This window comes from Neoarius graeffei, chromosome 23 (genome assembly GCF_027579695.1).
Source record: "Neoarius graeffei isolate fNeoGra1 chromosome 23, fNeoGra1.pri, whole genome shotgun sequence".
NCBI classification, from domain to species: domain Eukaryota; kingdom Metazoa; phylum Chordata; class Actinopteri; order Siluriformes; family Ariidae; genus Neoarius; species Neoarius graeffei.
In genome coordinates this window covers 4033603-4052919 of record NC_083591.1, presented here as the reverse complement: position 1 = coordinate 4052919, position 19317 = coordinate 4033603, and the positions used below count along the sequence as shown (strand labels likewise).

The window sequence follows — 19317 nt, the reverse complement described above, 5'->3', positions numbered from 1 at the left end:
TGAATAGCTGTGATCGATACGATCTTTCATTATACATAATGCAGGTAATGCTGTGATTCATCATCCCCTCCCCCATCGTCTGTCAGGATGAACGGACGGCAATGAAATTTTATGACGTCTTCGACTATAAAGGTGCCTTTAAAATGAAGGTCGCACGAAGCGTCTGACAGAGGCGTTAGACATAAAACTGAGAAATAACAGAAGAGAAGCGTGTGGAGTGCGGAGCCAGAAGCAAAGTGGGAAAAAAAAGCCTACCTCATCGTTAAAAATAAACATCATAATCCTAATCAGAATTTAGGGAACCTAAAGCCGCGACTGTGGATGAAACTTCTGAATAAACTCCACCGGAATGACGGGCGGGGCTAATTTGAGGCAAAGCTGACGGGACTCTTCAATCATGAGCAACTAAGCAAGCAAACAAAAACTAATTATTCAGTTTTTACTATCACAAGTGGGGCGGCACGGTGGTGTGGTGGTTAGCGCTGTCGCCTCACAGCAAGAAGGTCCGGGTTCGAGCCCCGTGGCCGGCGAGGGCCTTTCTGTGTGGAGTTTGCATGTTCTCCCCGTGTCCGCGTGGGTTTCCTCCGGGTGCTCCGGTTTCCCCCACAGTCCAAAGACATGCAGGTTAGGTTAACTGGTGACTCTAAATTGACCGTAGGTGTGAATGTGAGTGTGAATGGTTGTCTGTGTCTATGTGTCAGCCCTGTGATGACCTGGCGACTTGTCCAGGGTGTACCCCGCCTTTCGCTCGTAGTCAGCTGGGATAGGCTCCAGCTTGCCTGTGACCCTGTAGAACAGGATAAAGCGGCTACAGATAATGAGATGAGATGAGACTATCACAAGCACAGCGACTGTGTGTCTATCTGATTCTCGAATAGAATCCTGTCAATCAAGGGTCCTTATTACAGTATCAGGCCACGCCCACTAGCATTGTTCTCTGATTGGTCAGCAAGATTTTTTCCATTTGGATTTCTCCAAAATTTGGCATCATGCAATTTATTTAAAATTCTCCTTACAAGAACAAACTGTTGCTATAGAAACGATATCGTATCAGAATGAGTAATTTGATATAAATGCGTGATTTGTCGCTGCACTATTGTCAGAGCTGCTGGTATAGAACATGAACCAACACCTTCTGACCAATCAATTTTGAGAATTCATTCATAGAATGACAGAACAGTGGAAAAGTTCACTGCTGTGTTGATGTCTAAGGCAGATTTTCTGTAATCTCGCACACACAGTGCACACTCTGAATAAAATTGCATGAAGCTAATTTGCAAAAACGTTCTATTTTTGGATTATGTAATCAAAATCTAATAACGCGCCCTACCTGCCCCAAGCACCTGAAAATCAGCACTTGATTCTGTTTGATCTGATTGGCGTCATTAGCATTTGTGAGCTATTTTTAAAAATACCCCTCGTCCCTAGACTTGTGAACTCCTGAGCGAGCCTCCACCTAGAACACACCAAGATCCCGCTTCAGCTGTGTTCTCGTCACATCTCGACACGAGATGCAGTGTTGTAGTCGAGTCACTAAACCTCGAGTCTGAGTCCAGTCTCGAGTCCCCAGTGTTCAAGTCCGAGTCATTCAAAAAAATTTCGAGTCGAGTCCAAGAACAAGACTCCAACCGCACCATGTGACGGTGTCTGTTTTAGCGCCATTAACATGAGTTTGTTCCTGAACATGCCGTATGAACAGGTGAATGTGCTGCTCTTTATCAGGGAGTGTGAAGTATTCTGTCAGAGATGGTTGGGAGACGGATGTAAGTGCAGAAGGTGTGTTTATTAATCCAAGTGAAGACGGTAAACAATCCAGAACGGCAGGAAAAATCATAAAACGGTGAAACAGGCGATAGGTCGAGCGAGGCACAAACAGGCTATCGTAGACTCGGCAGAATCAAAGACAAGAAACAGGAAATCAGGGATCAGGAAACCAAACAAGGAAATAAGGCTCGGTAATGTGTCAGCAACGCAACTCAATACTTCACAAAGTAAGCGTGTTTTCACAGTTTTTATATCGGTGCACTGATTGCACCTTAATCCTGTGCAAATGCGAGTCGTTTACGGAGCATGCGAGAGTCCGCTTGGTGTGCGCGCTGTCCGGAGCGCACTCGAGAGTCTATCTGATGCACGCACCAAGGTGCGCAGGTGTGACACTCTTACACGAAATTAGTACAAAAATTAATGTAGATATAAATATCTTATGACAAATTATTATGGCATGTTACAAAAAAACAAAGAAAAAATCCGAATCCGAGTCTCTAGTTTACGAATCCGAATGCAGTTAATGCACGAGTCCGAGTCCAAGTCCAAGTCATCAGTGCTCAAGTTCAAGTCAAGTCACAAGTCCTTAAAACTGGGGCACGAGTCGGACTCGAGTACTACAAGCCTGGTGAGATGTAAAAAGGCATGAGATGTTCACACACACACGGGTAATCACTGCTGAAATTGTCATTTAATCCAGAACTAGACTCGAACGGTCCCTCAGGTCCAAAACTGATTTTGGTCTCCATGTGTAAGCCAGCGGTTAGCGTCTTGTCTCTCCAGTTCACCTTCTCCATCACTGCCTGTAATCCTGTTAGCATGTCCCAGTGAGCAGCAGCCTGCACGTCGACATGCCCTGCTAACTGGGTTTAAAACACTGTGCCAGGGTTTGACCGATATTATATATCATAGAACGCATCCTAGCAACGACACAGCGTTAATATTTCCTTTGAATCTTTCATTTTTCTGAAGCATAACTCCATCTTGTCCTGATGTTCTGTGGACTGCCTCAGATTTAGCAACAAACGGATCAATAACTCTGATCTTTTCGGTCTTAGCTTCAGGATTACCGCTTAGCAGGAACACTGCTTTCACAAACGGACAGCTGATGTGCGCTAAAGTGCGAAAGTAATTTAAAAAGCAACAGCCAAATTCAGTAATTCAGCTAAATAACGTTAGGTTATTTATGTTAATACTAGCAAGACAACTCATGTCATACAAACAACTTTATTAGCAAGTAAGGTAACATTACACTCACCGGCCGCTTTATTAGGAACACCCATGAGGTGCACCTGCAGTTTGAGGCAGTTCTCTAATCAGTCAATCCTTTGATGCATCAAATCGCGCAGATACAAATCAAGCGCTTCAGTTAACGTTCAAACATCAGAACGGGAAAACTTGTGATCTCACAGTGAAGTGTGACTTTCTTTCTTTCACTGTGGCATGGGTGTTGGTTTGAGCCAGATGGACTGCTGGTTTGAGTATTTCAGAAAATTTCACACACAACAGTCTCTAGAGTTTACACAGAATGGTGCAAAAAACAAAAAACATCATCGAGTGAGTGAGTGAGTGAGTGAGTGAGTGAGTGAGTGAGTGAGTGAGTGAGTGAGCGAGCAAGCGAGCGGCAGTTCTGTGGGTGGAAACAAACGCCTTGTTGATAAGAGAGGGTCAGAGATCAGACAATGGACAGACAGACAGTTAGTTCAAGCTTTTTTTCCAGAAAGGGTACAGTAACTCATATAATCACTCTTTACAACCGTGGTGAGCAGAAAAGCATCTCAGTATGCAACAGCAAACAGAAGAACACATTGGGTTCCACAATCTTAGAATCAAGAACAAGTTCCTATTAAAGTGGCCGGTGCGTGTATATCTGATAAAACAATCGGGTAAACTTGTTAGCAAACCAGTTATTGCTAATGTCACATGATCAAGTTGTTAACAAGCCAACTGTGATGTCACACGATCAGGATTCGAGCTACAGTAGTTAGCAGAAACAAGGTTGCTCGCAAGCTGGAGAGTGTTAGCTAAACTCTTTTACTGTATAATTTTGTTGTATAACTGAATCAAATTTCTTTACTGAATGAATAAAATTTGTGATTTAATTATGTGATTTTTATTTTATTTTGTTTTATTGTAACACAAAGCCAAGTTCTGTAGCAAGCTCGATAATGCTTACTTTCAGGACTGCTAGAAAATGAGCTAAAGTTAGGTATGAGGTATGAGGTATGATGAATCCGTATGGTCCGGTTAGTGATTAGCTCGACCCAGTGGACGTCTTTCACTCTGAAAAATCTGGATATGCAGTAAATTAAACATCACAGAACCAGATGCTAATTTGCATGGCTTTTTAAAAGCAGAGTGTCACTCCAGCTCCGTGTAAAAAGCACCGTACTGACCTGCTAACACAAAAACTTGTGTGCGGTGACCCGAGAACTTCACACACCGTAAGGTGCCACTTGGGAAACCAGTACAACCTCGTTCCATCAGCACACACCAGCAAATCAGCCGCTAACTGCTTCTAATAGCTCGGACGCTATGAGAGAGATTTTCAGATGCATTATTAATCCAGCTGATTAATCGGACTGAGTGGAGGTTCTACATTTCAACCAAACTCCACCTGACGTCGTTTTACAGCCTGCCATTCTGAGTTTGAAGGAAATTTACATGATAAAACGTGTTAAGCACGTTTAATTATTAGCTTCATGGATTGGCTGTGCAAAAGTTAACACACCCTAATCCAGACATGCACAACTATGTTATTTCCTAGAACATACACACACAAAGAGAGTAGACGAGGTTAATCCTGTGCAAGGTTTAAGCACTAAATAAATAAACTGAAAACTGAAACTAAAGATGCATTGAACACCCAAAAGGCTACCAAAACTTCATTATATATTTTTCACGCATATTTACAAGAAAAAAACATACCAACAGACATAAAAAAACTGGAAAAGAGACACATCGGAAATGTAAAACTTTCGCTCTAGAGAGTGACTGTGACAATTTGTAAACAAACATGGCCATGAGGTTTGCTTCATTAAATACGTTAGATTTTGAGAGAATTTTGACCACCAGGTCGCTCTGGTCTGTGTAGCTGTCGATGTTGATTTTAAAATTAACTAAGTAAATTACACAGGGAAAATAATAATAATAATAATAATATTCAGCTTGACTGCGTGAGCATTAGCCTTCGCTAACACTACACCAACTAGAAGGTAACTGCACTGCCGCGCTAACAGCACCGAGTCACAGGTGAGCTAGCATTGGCCTTCAAGAATGCTGATATAAAGAGTGTGTATAATAATAATAATAATAATAATAATAATCTCATCTCATCTCATTATCTGTAGCCGCTTTATCCTGTTCTACAGGGTCACAGGCGAGCTGGAGCCTATCCCAGCTGACTACGGGCGAAAGGCGGGGTACACCCTGGACAAGTCGCCAGGTCATCACAGGGCTGACACATAGACACAGACAACCATTCACACTCACATTCACACCTACGGTCAATTTAGAGTCACCAGTTAACCTAACCTGCATGTCTTTGGACTGTGGGGGAAACCGGAGCACCCGGAGGAAACCCATGCGGACACGGGGAGAACATGCAAACTCCGCACAGAAAGGCCCTCGCCGGCCCCGGGGCTCGAACCCAGACCTTCTTGCTGTGAGGCGACAGCGCTAACCACTACACCACCGTGCCGCCAATAATAATAATAATAATAATATCAGCTGGCTTTTTTTCATGGGCTATCAGATATATTCCATTCAGCTTCTCATCTCCAACTCGTTCAGTATCATGCTAGCTGAATGGAATATATCTGAGATACCATGAAAAAAAAGCCAGACAATATTATTTAAATATGTCCCTCAGATCCGTGATGTATTTCATATGAAAAATGTGAGTTTTTCAACACAAGAAGATAAACTTCATATCTTCAAGCCAACGTGTGATTTTCTTTTTTTACTGGGAAAAATGTAAAGTAAGTTTATATGCCATATAATTCCTAAGTTATTAGGCAATCTATAAGCGAGCTTTCAAAGTGACTTCACCATCACAGATTTTTTAAGCGTTAAAGATTACAGTCTTTGGAGACTCAAGGTCTCTTAGCATAAACATTAGCATGCATATACCTTCCACTTCCAGGAATCTAAAAAAATAAAATAAAATCCATGCTTAAATACATACATAAAATGATTATATTATATAGACACGAGTGTTTTACTGGGAAATATGCCATTTGTCACTTGTATTTTTCATACATGCTCCATCTGGGACATGGAGAACCAAAACTGTGGCATAAATCTCTGTCACTTATGAGGAAATTAATGAGGGAGTTGTTTTAATAAATTTGGGTACTATTTGTCTGTGAATGTGTTGATATAATAAAAAGAAAATCACACGTTGGATTGAAGATATGAAGTTTATCTTCTCTTGTTGAAAAACTTGCATTTTTCGTACGAAATACATCACGGACCTAAGGGACATATTTAAATAATATTGGCTGGTGTTGAGTGGTATCTCAGATATATTCCATTAAGCTAGCATGATACTGAACAAGTCGAAGACAAGTAGCTGAATGGAATATATCTGATAGACCACGAAAAAAAGCCAGCTGATATTATTATTATTATTATTATACACACTCTTCATATCAGCATTCTCGAAGGCCAACGCTAGGTCACCTGTGACTTGGTGCTGTTAGCGCGGCAGTGCAGTTACCTTCTAGCTGGTGTAGTGTTAACGAAGGCCAATGCACGTGCAGTCAAGCCGAATATTATTATTTTCCCTGTGTAATTTACTTAGTACTTTTAAAATAAAAATCGACAGCTACACACAACGGAGCGACTTGGCAGCCAAAATTCTCTCAAAATCTTCCGTATTTAACAAAGCAAACCTGGTGGCCATGTTTGTTTACAAATTGTCACAGTCACTCACTAGCGCAGAAGTTTTACATCTCCGATGTGTCTCTTTTCCAGTTTTTTATGTCTGTTGGTATGTTTTTCTCTTGTAAATATGCGTGAAGAATATACAATGAAGTTTTGGTAGCCTTTTGGGTGTTTAGCGCATCTTTAGCTTCAATTTTCAGTTTATTTGTTTAGTGCTTAAACCTAGCACAGGATTAGCCTCGTTTTCTCTCTTTCCCGGCCGACAAAGAAATGATTGTGCGCATGCGCAGCAGAAACGTTTTGTCACCGGAGCTTCGCATGAGCTCTGACGTGTGACGTTGTGTTGTCTTGACAATGTGCAATATTATAACAATATTGCATGCTCATTCTCCATTGGGTCGAGTGGTGTAATACATGTAGGATAAGCGATATGATAACAATATTGCATGCTATCAACAAACCCACCAGAAGGGAATAGAACACGTTTTTATTCCATGGAAAAAGTGTCCTGTATGTATAATAATTCCTGGTATTTCATGTCAATGACATCACTCCGAATGTTTTCCCGAAAACTAGATGCGTGTTGTCAAAACAGTGAACCGGTTCAAAATGAAAATTCTTTTCGCTAACTTTTTTTTGTGGGTGTGTCCATATAATATAAAGAACATTACACGGTGGGGCAAAGATATGAAGTTTATCTTCTCGTGTTGAAAATATTTCACTCGTTCACTTCACTCACTCGTGATGTATACATTCACCACTCGAAGATAAACTTCATAACTTCGCACCAATGTGTAACATCCTCTCTGTAATTGTTGGGTCCAGTATAGACTTCATATACGCTTATCACTTTATTAGGAACACCTGCACTCATTCATACAATCCAATCAGCCAATCCTGTGGCAGCAGCACATTGCAAAACATCATGCAAGAGCTTCAGTTAACATTCACATCAAACATCAGAATGGAGGAAAATGTGATCTGAGTCACTGATATGATTTTTTCCCCCTCCATACTGTACAGTACACGAATGAGCAATGTACACGTGTTCTTATTGAAGTCATTAAAGCCGGAGAGGGTGTATAAAACATTTTTTAAAACTCAAAAACGTTTCATTAGACATGAAGCTAGAGATTGCCGACAGAGCATATTAGAAAACTCAGTATGTGGTGTAAATGGGATTCCAACTCATAATGTTTTGAATACAGCGGTATATAAATTTGCATCGTATTATTCTGCTTAGCAAAAGGAAAAAGCTCTAAACATTCACACACTGCCAAAGCAAAAGATAACACATACAGTACCTCCCCCCCCAAAAAAAATGATGTCTTCGACTTCCAAGAAAGAGCTCTCCATGCATGGTGTAAATATGACTCCGGACTTTAATTTATCAAAACCCAAAAACGTTTCTGGACTCCAAAACAACACAAAAGGTGAACAGAATGCAGATGTTAATCAGTAGCTTGTGGTATTATCCTGTGTAAGCAGGCACAGTGTGTATCATCTGTTCATACAGCCTTCATACAGGTTAAAAAAAAAATCAGGGTGTTGTCTGGGGGAGGGGGGTGTATGTGGGGTTTTTTGGATTATATAACATGGCTAGCATAAATATTAGCTAATAAAAGGTAAGAGCACAAAACTGCACCTTCAACTTTCAAAAGAGGAGTTAAAACTCTCCGTGCATGGTGTAACTGTGTCTCTAGAGTCAACAGCCAGATAAGCAGACTAAAAGATGGAGAAAAGCTTGTGCTAGTCACTAGATACACACCACCTGCTTGGAATATAACAGCTTGTTAATAAAAAAAAAAGAACAGCTTTGAGAGTACAAAGCTGAAGGTAGACGATTTCTTAGATACCTGCTTAGCATACGAATGAGTCCAGGATGCGAAAGCAAAACATAACACACCCCAAACAGTATCCACTGAAACACTGGGACGTTCAAACACATAACAGACACAACAACAGGTTGGAACAAAAGGTGAGGAATGCACGGGTTTTTTTTTTTTTTTTACAAAGAGTCTTTGCATGTTAATAACACCTGCATGGTGGGTAGTGTTCAGTCGTACAGAAATGCACAGCCTGCTAAAGCAAAAAAAAAATAAAAATAAAAATAAATAAATAAACGCGCTCATGAGCTGTTCCTTCATCCCACAGCAGCTCGGAAAGTCAATAAAATGACTGGAATGTTTGCATGCTAATAACACCCTGGTAATACAAGGATACAAGGAATGCACGGTGTATAATGTTTATCCGAGGGCTATTTCTTTTTCATTTGCACAGCACAACCTGCGAAAGAAAGAAAAAAGGAAAAGACAAGCAAGAGTCTAGGATTAAAATAAAATGTGGAGAAATGCTAGTGAACACACGCACACGCGCGCACACACTACCTGCTGGTTAATAACAGCTTGTTAATGCAAGGATACCAGAAGTGCATGGTGTATAGTGTTTGTGAGGCTATTTATAAAGAAATAATAATAATAAAAGAGGTCTAGAAGACTTCTCATATAAGGGCATGGTATTTCATGACTATGAACAGCACTGATGAAGAAGTAATAATAATAATAATAATAATAATAATAATATAAAGCTCAGGTGCGAGTGGATCCCATATAATCGAGGTGGTTATGATGGATGCAGAAGGGTTCCCCGGTGCACAGGGAGTCCCAGAGAGAGCCACGCGCTCCTTCCTCTGGTTAAATGAAGGTGGATTGAGGCTCACCTCCAGATCTGGCCGAGCTGCAGGATGTGAATGAGGGACTGGAGGAACCAGAGGCAGAAGGCGCACGGCGCGGAGCGCTTCTCGTTAGTCCTGCTGCTGCTGTCGCTGTCCGAGGTGCTGAAGTCGTGTATGAACCACCGGAAGCTGAACACCTGCACGGAGATGGAGCCGAGCGCCACGAAGAACAGCGTCAGGCCGAACCACCAGTATTCGCGGCGCAGGTAGTAATCGACGGCGAGCCACACGTCCGTCGCGACGTCGGCGAAGTACACGGCGGCCGCGGCCACCAGCCACAGACCGTCCCAGGCGCCGTACTTCCGCCTCTCTCCTCCGAGCCGCAGGCACGTCGAGTCCTCGGGACCGCAGCAGCGCGCCTCTCCGCGCGTAAAATCCGCCTCTCCGCTGCCCGAACCCGGTCGCGATCCCGCCGCGAGCCCCGGCACCGATCCCGAGTGGTCCGAGTTCTGCAGGGGCGTGAACGCTACATCGCTCTTCTTCATCTTCAGCACGCCGTCCGATTTGGCCGCCATCGCAGCCGCTTCTTCAACGCCGTTCCCGTGTTCCCCCCCTCCCTCCTTTTTCTTCTCGTCCCTGTCTTTCCCTCTGTGCTTTATTTTTCTCTTCCCCCCACGTCCGTGCTGTCTGTCTCCTGTCTTTCCCCTGGGCGGAGAGACGCTGGGGCTGGGGCCGGGCTGCCTGAGCTCCTCTTCCGCCAGCTACACGGCGCCGCCTGCGCATCACAAAGCGCCGCTTCCTTCCTTCCTTGCTTTTTTTTTTTCTCCCCGGAGCGGCCGCGAAACCTTACTCTCGCATCTTCCTCCCTCTTCCCTCCTCCCCTCCCTCTATCCATCCATCCATCCTCCCTCCTCCTCCTCCTCCTATCCGCCTAAAACCATGACATCATCTCTTTGCACACGCAGCTTCACGGCTTCCCCACGTTTCTCACATGCTTCTGCAGCATGCATGCTGCAATTTTCAGGTTGCATCCGGATCCAGCAGCATGCACGTTTTCTGGAAGAGGCTTTCCAAAAAAATGCTCTGCATTTCAGCATGTGTGATACATTTTCATTTACATTCAAGGGTTTGTCAGTGTTTTCAGCCCACATCCATGGAGAGCTTCACAAAGCTTAAAAAAAGAAGAAGAACCTGTGAGAACAGTGTGTACTGTACTGCCCCATCACACCACACAACACGATGTCCCGCAACATTTCCTCCTGTGTTTTTACAATCATCCATCCATTATCTGTAGCCGTTTATCCTGTACAGCCTGTCCCAGCTGACGATGGGTGAGAGGCAGGGTACACCCTGGACAAGTCACCAGGGATGACACATAGAGACAAACGACCATTCACACACACACACACCTACGGTCAGTTTAGAGCCACCAATTATCCTAACCTGCATGTCTTTGGACTGTCGGGGAAACTGGAGCACCTGGAGGAAACCCATGCAGACACGGGGAGAACATGCAAACTCCACACAGAAAGGCCCTCGCCGGCCACTGGGCTTTAAACCCAGGACCTTCTTGCTGTGAGGGAACAGCGCTAATCACTACACCACCGTGCCGCCCCTGTTTTTACAATCACGACAGCTTAATAATCAACAATGGGGTGGGTGTGATGGAGTGAAAAGTGATTATTTTCTACACAAAAGTGTGAAGTGTGAATTCTCACAACCTGAAATCTCAGCATTGAACCACATGAAATACGTTTATGCTGAAATATGTGTTTGTGTTTAGTGATTCCATTGCTAATTTGTATTGTTGTTGTTGTGAGAAGATAGTGGTTGGTTGATAGCACTCTGACATCACACAGAGACAGCGCTATAATCAGGGACAGCGTATTTACAATGTACTTTAAAAAGAAGAAAAAAACCAACAGTCTCAAACATAAGTGATGATGGTCATGTTTCCGAATGTCTCCAAAAAGTTATTTTCTGTCTCGTCTTTCATTTTTTCACGACTTAATATTCAACGTGGGCGGCACGGTGGTGTAGTGGTTAGCGCTGTCGCCTCACAGCAAGAAGGTCCTGGGTTCGAGCCCCGGGGCTGGCGAGGGCCTTTCTGTGTGGAGTTTGCATGTTCTCCCCGTGTCCGCGTGGGTTTCCTCCGGGTGCTCCGGTTTCCCCCACAGTCCAAAGACATGCAGGTTAGGTTAACTGGTGACTCTAAATTGAGCGTAGGTGTGAATGTGAGTGTGAATGGTTGTCTGTGTCTATGTGTCAGCCCTGTGATGACCTGGCGACTTGTCCAGGGTGTACCCCACCTTTCGCCCGTAGTCAGCTGGGATAGGCTCCAGCTTGCCTGCGACCCTGTAGAAGGATAAAGCGGCTAGAGATAATGAGATGAGATGAGATGAATATTCAACGTCATATTAATAAGAAACAGAACGTAGAAGTAGTGGAGATGTTGGAGCAAATACTAGACTCAAAGTTCCGGAATGAAACGCAGCCACGTATATGACATAGCTGAGACTTGCGATCTATGAGGTTACGAGTGTGACAGTGTTGACAGCGGTCTTAGCGTGAAAGGTAGCATGAAGGTTTGAAAGCTGATCGGTTTGAGCAAAGTCAAACATTTTGACACACCTACTCATTCTTAGTAACGAGCAGGTGCGTCCAGACTTTTCGCTGGTACAGTATATTTGAGAGGGTGAGAGAGCCAGACAGAATAAAGGACAAAAGTGCCGCTGCATCACTTTCTTTAGGTAGAGATGATGCGAGTGATAAATCCCAGTGCACCACTATCAGTGTGGCATAGTGGAGAATGTAGGAAAGTGTGAACCAAAATGAAAATATAACAGTCATATGTCAGAAACGGGCGACACGGTGGTGTAGTGGTTAGCGCTGTCGCCTCACAGCAAGAAGGTCCGGGTTCGAGCCCCGTGGCCGGCGAGGGCCTTTCTGTGCGGAGTTTGCATGTTCTCCCCGTGTCCGCGTGGGTTTCCTCCGGGTGCTCCGGTTTCCCCCACAGTCCAAAGACATGCAGGTTAGGTTAACTGGTGACTCTAAATTGAGCGTAGGTGTGAATGTGAGTGTGAATGGTTGTCTGTGTCTATGTGTCAGCCCTGTGATGACCTGGCGACTTGTCCAGGGTGTACCCCGCCTTTCGCCCGTAGTCAGCTGGGATAGGCTCCAGCTTGCCTGCGACCCTGCAGAACAGGATAAAGCGGCTAGAGATAATGAGATGAGATATGTCAGAAACAGAGGTACAGTAGGAGTCCATTTCTGTCCCCCAAGGTACACTATTGCAACTCCTAGGACTCATTAATGGACCTCAAGGTGACTATGTGCAGCTTTTTATGGCCAAAAAGGTACATATATGTTCCCAAGTTGTAAATAAATGGTACACATAAGTACCTCAGCGGGCTCTGCCCCAGTGACAAGCCATTGTACCCCTCAAGGTACAATAATATACTTTATTTTCTTACACCGTAGTTACAAAGATGAATTAAGTTTAATATGCGAGTCATTTAGGGTGGAGTTTTTACAACAACGGTTCCTCAAATGGCCATCAAAATGCCGCTGAGATCATCAACTTGAGCCAGAATTGGAAACAGCATCCAACGAGTGCATCTCAGAGGAGCTGGGAAGAAAATATGACATCCTGATAGTTTGTGACTGATTGAAGTGGACATCCATGGACAGTTTGCATGTGAAATATTTTAGTGCGAGAGAAAATAAGAGCTTGATGTACAGTAAACAATCAGCACAGCACAGCGCTCTGCCTCGAGCCGTCATCTCAGAGCCACCTGGTCAGGCTTCGGAGATGACACCATCTGTCATCATCAAGTGTGTAAGGCCTTGGCAGCGTGTCATGAGTCGTGGGTTGAGCTTTACAAACCCCACTGCCACTCACACACACACACACACACACACACACACACACACACAGCCATCACCATGACCTCAGCATTCAGTCCTGCGTTCTCACACTGCGTTCTATCCACGCTGGATAATTACAGGTTTCAGGCTTTTTGTGCTCACTGAGATTTAAATTTGATTCAAAGAAGCTGGAACACCTCCACATGATGCCAATTATTCCAAAATGTGTTCGACGAATTTCCAAAATGATTGAAGATAATGCTCTTTTATTGAAAACGTAATCGACAATAATTACAGAGATGCACAAAATCCCACCCTGCTTTAATTTCCCTGCTAATTGATGTCCCCGAAACACAATTATTATTCCTAATTAGCTTCCTGCAAAAATGCACAACTGGTCATCGCTTACAGGGGTTTAAACAATTCAATTCGCATCTTTTATTTAAATAAAACACTATTGCTGGTGCTCTGGTCTCCTCATACAGCCACAATATAATCACGTCTGTCTTCTCTCATCGATTGGAGTCGAGTGTTCTTCAGAGGACTGCAGCCAGATCCCCAGAGCCAGTGATTCATTGATTGATTCTTTATGACAGCGACGATCACACAGAGCAGCATCACGCTGTAACCAAACCCTCAGCCTGCATCGTCGTCGTACCCGAGGCCTAAACCTGACTCCTGAGGTGCTTAGAAAAGTGTTTCATGAAGGCGGTGTGTGCAGATCCACCTCACTGCTGCTTCAGGGACACTAAAGCAGTAATCATGGTGTACGTTAAATAAAGTCATTAGAATAAAATATACACTACCGTTCAAAAGTTTGGGGGCACTTTGAAATGTCCTTATTTTTGAAAGAAAAGCACTGTTCTTTTCAATGAAGATCACTTTAAACTAATCAGAAATCCACTCTATACATTGCTAATGTGGTAAATGACTATTCTAGCTGCAAATGTCTGGTTTTTGGTGCAATATCTCCATAGGTGTATAGAGGCCCATTTCCAGCAACTATCACTCCAGTGTTCTAATGGTACAATGTGTTTGCTCATTGCCTCAGAAGGCTAATGGATGATTAGAAAACCCTTGTACAATCATGTTAGCACAGCTGAAAACAGTTGAGCTCTTTAGAGAAGCTATAAAACTGACCTTCCTTTGAGCAGATTGAGTTTCTGGAGCGTCACATTTGTGGGGTCGATTAAATGCTCAAAATGGCCAGAAAAATGTCTCGACTATATTTTCTATTCATTTTACAACTTATGGTGGTAAATAAAAGTGTGACTTTTCATGGAAAACACAAAATTGTCTGGGTGACCCCAAACTTTTGAACGGTAGTGTAAAATATCATAAGCAATGAACGATAGATTATTTTCCTATAAGAGCATGTAACAAACGGTGTTTTATTCTGCAGGAGTTGACACATTTTACTGTTTATCTCTGACATTTAGTTACATTAAATGTTTGTTTTTCACAGAACACCCATAAAACAACTGAATTCCGGACCTCACTTATGTCACAGCAGCTATAAACAACCCTTCTGTCATCACTCTCTTTTTTTTCCTCTTTTCCATGACAGAAAATGTACAGACTGCTACAAATTGCCACTACTGACACTGGAGACTCCTTCCATAAATAATAAGTAAGAAAATACTTCACCATGGCGACAACAAATCCATTTATTGTTAGGTTTAGATTACATGGCACGTCCACAGATATACTGTAATTATTATTTTTTTACAACAAGAGCATTGATAGGGCGGCACGGTGGTGTAGTGGTTAGTGCTGTCGCCTCACAGCAAGAAGGTCTGGGTTCGAGCCCCGGGGCCGGCGAGGGCCTTTCTGTGTGGAGTTTGCATGTTATCCCCGTGTCCGCGTGGGTTTCCTCCGGGTGCTCCGGTTTCCCCCACAGTCCAAAGACATGCAGGTTAGTTTAACTGGTGACTCTAAATTGACCGTAGGTGTGAATGTGAGTGTGAATGGTTGTCTGTGTCTATGTGTCAGCCCTGTGATGACCTGGCGACTTGTCCAGGGTGTACCCCGCCTTTCGCCCGTAGTCAGCTGGGATAGGCTCCAGCTCGCCTGTGACCCTGTAGAAGGATAAAGCGGCTAGAGATAATGAGATGAGATGAGCATTGATATAATGTGGTGATTTGAAGCTGCTGTTATCGAAAATTTATAACAGTTCATCAGGATTTTATCAGCTTATGTGGAATATTCTCTATCGTCTAACACGATCTAATGGTCACTAGGATTTCTGCTATGTGAATTGCAAAGGCTTCATGAACTGCAATTTTCTTAAGAGAGAGAAAAAAAGAGAAGATGGTGAGGGAACATCTAAACTCTAAATCACCCAAATGAGGATGGGTTCCCTTTTGAGTCTGGTTCCTCTCAAGGTTTCTTCCTCATGTCGTCTGAGGGAGTTTTTCCTTGCCACAGTTGCCACAGGCTTGCTCAATGGGGATAGATTAGGGATAAAATTAGCTCATGTTAAAGTCATTAAAATTCTGTCAAACTGCTTTGCGACAATGTCGATTGTTACAAGCGCTATAAAAATCAAATCAAGTTTATTTGTATAGCGCTTTTAACAATAAACATTGTCGCAAAGCAGCTTTACAGAATTTGAATGACTTAAAACATGAGCTAATTTTATCCCTAATCTATAATCCCTAAAAATAAACTTGACTTGAGTAAACAGGTAGCCTAAAGTAAGACCAGGAACTTGTTTCATGGACATTCCATTCCATAATCTTAAACCTTCAATGTAGCTATAAATGGATAAAAATTATGCAATAAGATGTACAGAAAAATAATCAGCCATGCCTGTGTGTGTTTAATTCCTTACATAACCTTGCGCATGTATAAAATGCTCACTTCATTTTGTAAGTGCTGCATAAAGCATTTCTCTCACTTCCAGCCAGGATGTGAAGCGTCACCGATGCTGGCATGCTGCGGTTGCTCGGCAACAAATCTGCATTTTTCAGGCTCCGAGTGAGAGCCTTGAGTGAGACAGGCGGCCGGTGTGACAGAAACCGGAAGTAGTTCTCACGCCGAGGCTCGTGAAGCAGAAAGCGAGCCAACAGCCTCTTTCTTCTACGGGGAAGTTCAACTCGCTGCAGTCACCGTCAAGCCGAGGTTCTGACACATTAAGGCCTGCGCAGTGATCCGAGTCAAGCCTGACACGCCTGCACAAAAAACCCCAAAACAAAACGTGTGCACCATACTTTCCTCCAACCAGGTGAAACAACTTCAGGCAGGAAACAAAGCACAGAAAAATGTCTGATCAGGCAGGAGGCAGGAATCGTTGTGCAGAATGCACTGAAAGCTGCCTGAGAAGTTTATTAGTAATGCATGAGCGTCACTATGGAATCAATTTTTCATTCACGGCGTGCAAAGAAATGAAAAAGATCAACGTTTCTTGCTGTCGACGCACGTGCATTCCAAGAAGGTTGATGCAATGGATTCGGTTATGATTTCTGTTTCTGTCAATCTGTTACTTGGTTCTGCTAGACTAACAGCCGTTGGCATGGAAACCTCCTCTCATTGCTGAGCCCTTTGGGTCTGTGCAAGCAAGTTTGTGTGTGTGTGTGTGTGTGTGTGTGTGTGTGTGTGTGTGTGTGTGTGTGCGTGCGCGCGCGTAAGGACTCCTGTCACACTGGAGCATGAGCCCTGGGGCACTGAGGCTGATGGTCAGCACACCAGAGGTGACATGTTCAGCAGATCATTACATCAGCGTCCATTAAATTTCAAAATGAAGCTCGAAAAGAGGAAAAGATGGACAGAGCGACGTGACTGAAATCAGACCTCCTGTACCGGTCAGCGTAAATGACCCCTGCCTTTTCAGACTCAATGTAGATCTGCACCATAACACACACACATAATTTAAACACAGATTTCATATGTAAGCATATTTCAAGGAACACTCTGCCCGAAATATGTTTATTTTGAAACATTTCTAAAGTGTGTAGTGATTCCGGTGCTAATTTGTTGCTTAGTGTCATATTTTTGTTAATTCAGTGAGAAATTTGCACTTGTGTGATGCTCTGATGACACGAGGTTGGGGAGGAAGGTGGCACTTTCTGTTTTGGTTCATCAGTCATTGGGTGTTTCTCAATGTCAAGGAAGGATCTGTAACTGGCTGCATTTCAAAAGATGAAACGTCATCGAATCTCACAGACGGATTGTTCAGATGTTCAGCAAGACATCGACTTCTACTAAGGACCAAGAACTTCGTTAAGAGAAATTTTCAAGGACGAATGTGTGGATTCTCTGGGTTTTTAAAACACCTACATGAGTACCCTGTGTGTACGTACAAGGTGGGACTCTTTTTAATTTCCTTTTTGCTTGGTTGCTCATGAATATTCATGAGCAAAGTGCTACCTGATTGGCTGGTCAATGCTTTAATGTTTCATCACATTGCTTTGACTTGGGATCCCAATTCAGAGAACACATACCATACATGACAATAAGTTAGGGTTTGGGTTGATAAACGCGATCTACTTTGGATACTGATTCGATTAATTTTTTCTATCCAAACAATGTGGTGAACCAAAAGACATTCGCTGGCCAATCACACAAGACTTTCCTCATAAATATTCATGAGTTTTCCACCTGCACACACACTAGACTGTTCCATTATGTGTTATTTGAATGGTAGGAAGGAGTCTTGCCTCGCCTCTGAAGGACCCGAATTGGAAAGACCAGTCTCCTTGACTTTGAGAAATACCCTTTGTCACTGGATCTTTGTCACTTCCTGGTTTTTCTCATGGCTCCGCCCAGTCACCTGGAGTTCTTTAGTAACCCCACTTTTCATTCGTCCCAGGTGATCATTGTCTTATTGTGTTCATAGGATATTCTGCTTGTTTGTTACTATATGTAATGTCTTACCTGGAGTTTGGATGTTTCCTGTTTTAGTTTTGTTCATATCATGGATGTTCCTGGTCTCGCCTCGACTGTAGCACCTGTCTAATGTCAGAGTTGGATAAGTCTGGTTCACCTGGTTCAAGAGAAGCAAATGCAACATTTTCAAATGTAAGTGATAACAGTGAGGTTTCATTATTATATTAGATCCTAAAAAATAAACCCAAGCTTCTTTTCTTACTCATTTTTCAGCGACATCACATTCTACATCACATTAATGGGAAATTGGGAATAATGGCAGTTTCCCAGAACTTTGTCCCAGACTTGTTTTGATGGCTCCTTTATCTTCGTGATGCTGATGGTGTTTAGGATTGTTCTTTTCAATACACTGAGTTTTTAAATCACGTGACACTTTAATCACACACAGGTTGACTCCACTCAACTAATTGGTGGTGGTGGAGGAGAATACTTCTACAATTACTACTTTTATGGGTTTTTTTGTAAATAATTTTGCAAACTATATTGATTTTTTTCTCCATGGCAATATTATGGGACAGTGTGTGTAGATTTGTGACATATAATGAAGACTAATGAATTCAGTTCCAGGTTGCAAGACTACAAAGTGTGGAAAAAGTTCAAGAGGAGTGAAAACTTTTCAATCAATCCATCCATCAGTCAATTGATCCATCCATCCATCCATCCATCCATCCATCCATCCATCCATCCATCCATCCATCCATCCATCCATCCATCGGTTAGCCATTCAATCAGTCCATCCATCCATCAATCCATCAATCAGTCCATCCATTAATCCATCCATCCGTCAATCAATCCACCTATCCTTCTATCAATCAATCAATCCATCCATCAGTCATTCAATCAGTCCATCCATCCATCCATCCGTTAATCAGTCCATCCATCCATCAATCCATCAGTAATTCATCCATCCATCAAGTCATTCAATCAGTCCATCCATTCATTAATCCATCCACCCATCAATCCATCAGTAATTCATCCATCCATCAGTCATTCAATCAGTCCATCCATCCATCTATCAGTCAATCAGTCCATCCATCCATCCCTCCATCCATCAGTAATCAATCTATCCATCCATTAATCAATCAGTCCATCCATATCAATCCATCAGTAATCCATCCATCCATCCATCCATCCATCCATCCATCCATCCATCATTCAATCAGTCCATCCATCCATTTATCTCAGTCCATCCATCCATCCATCCATCCATCCATCAGTAATCAATCTATCCATCCATC

The 19317-nt window shown here is 43.0% G+C and overlaps 1 protein-coding gene across 2 annotated transcripts in view; it reads right to left on the bottom strand.

Moving 5' to 3' along the window:
- Positions 1-18517, bottom strand: part of xkr4 (XK related 4) — a 93044-nt gene extending 74527 nt beyond the window's left edge. The window contains exons 1-2 of one of the 2 annotated variants that reach the window (XM_060905622.1): positions 18068-18517; positions 16055-16365 (exon numbers count right to left, since the gene is read on the bottom strand). In XM_060905622.1, coding sequence (XP_060761605.1) covers positions 16055-16128 — 74 coding nt within the window. In that variant the 5' untranslated portion in view covers positions 16129-16365; positions 18068-18517. Of the gene's footprint in view, positions 1-9370; positions 9901-16054; positions 16366-18067 lie in introns of those variants that run through there. The other variant, XM_060905621.1, reaches the window with a different exon arrangement.
- Positions 18518-19317: the final 800 nt, after the last annotated feature.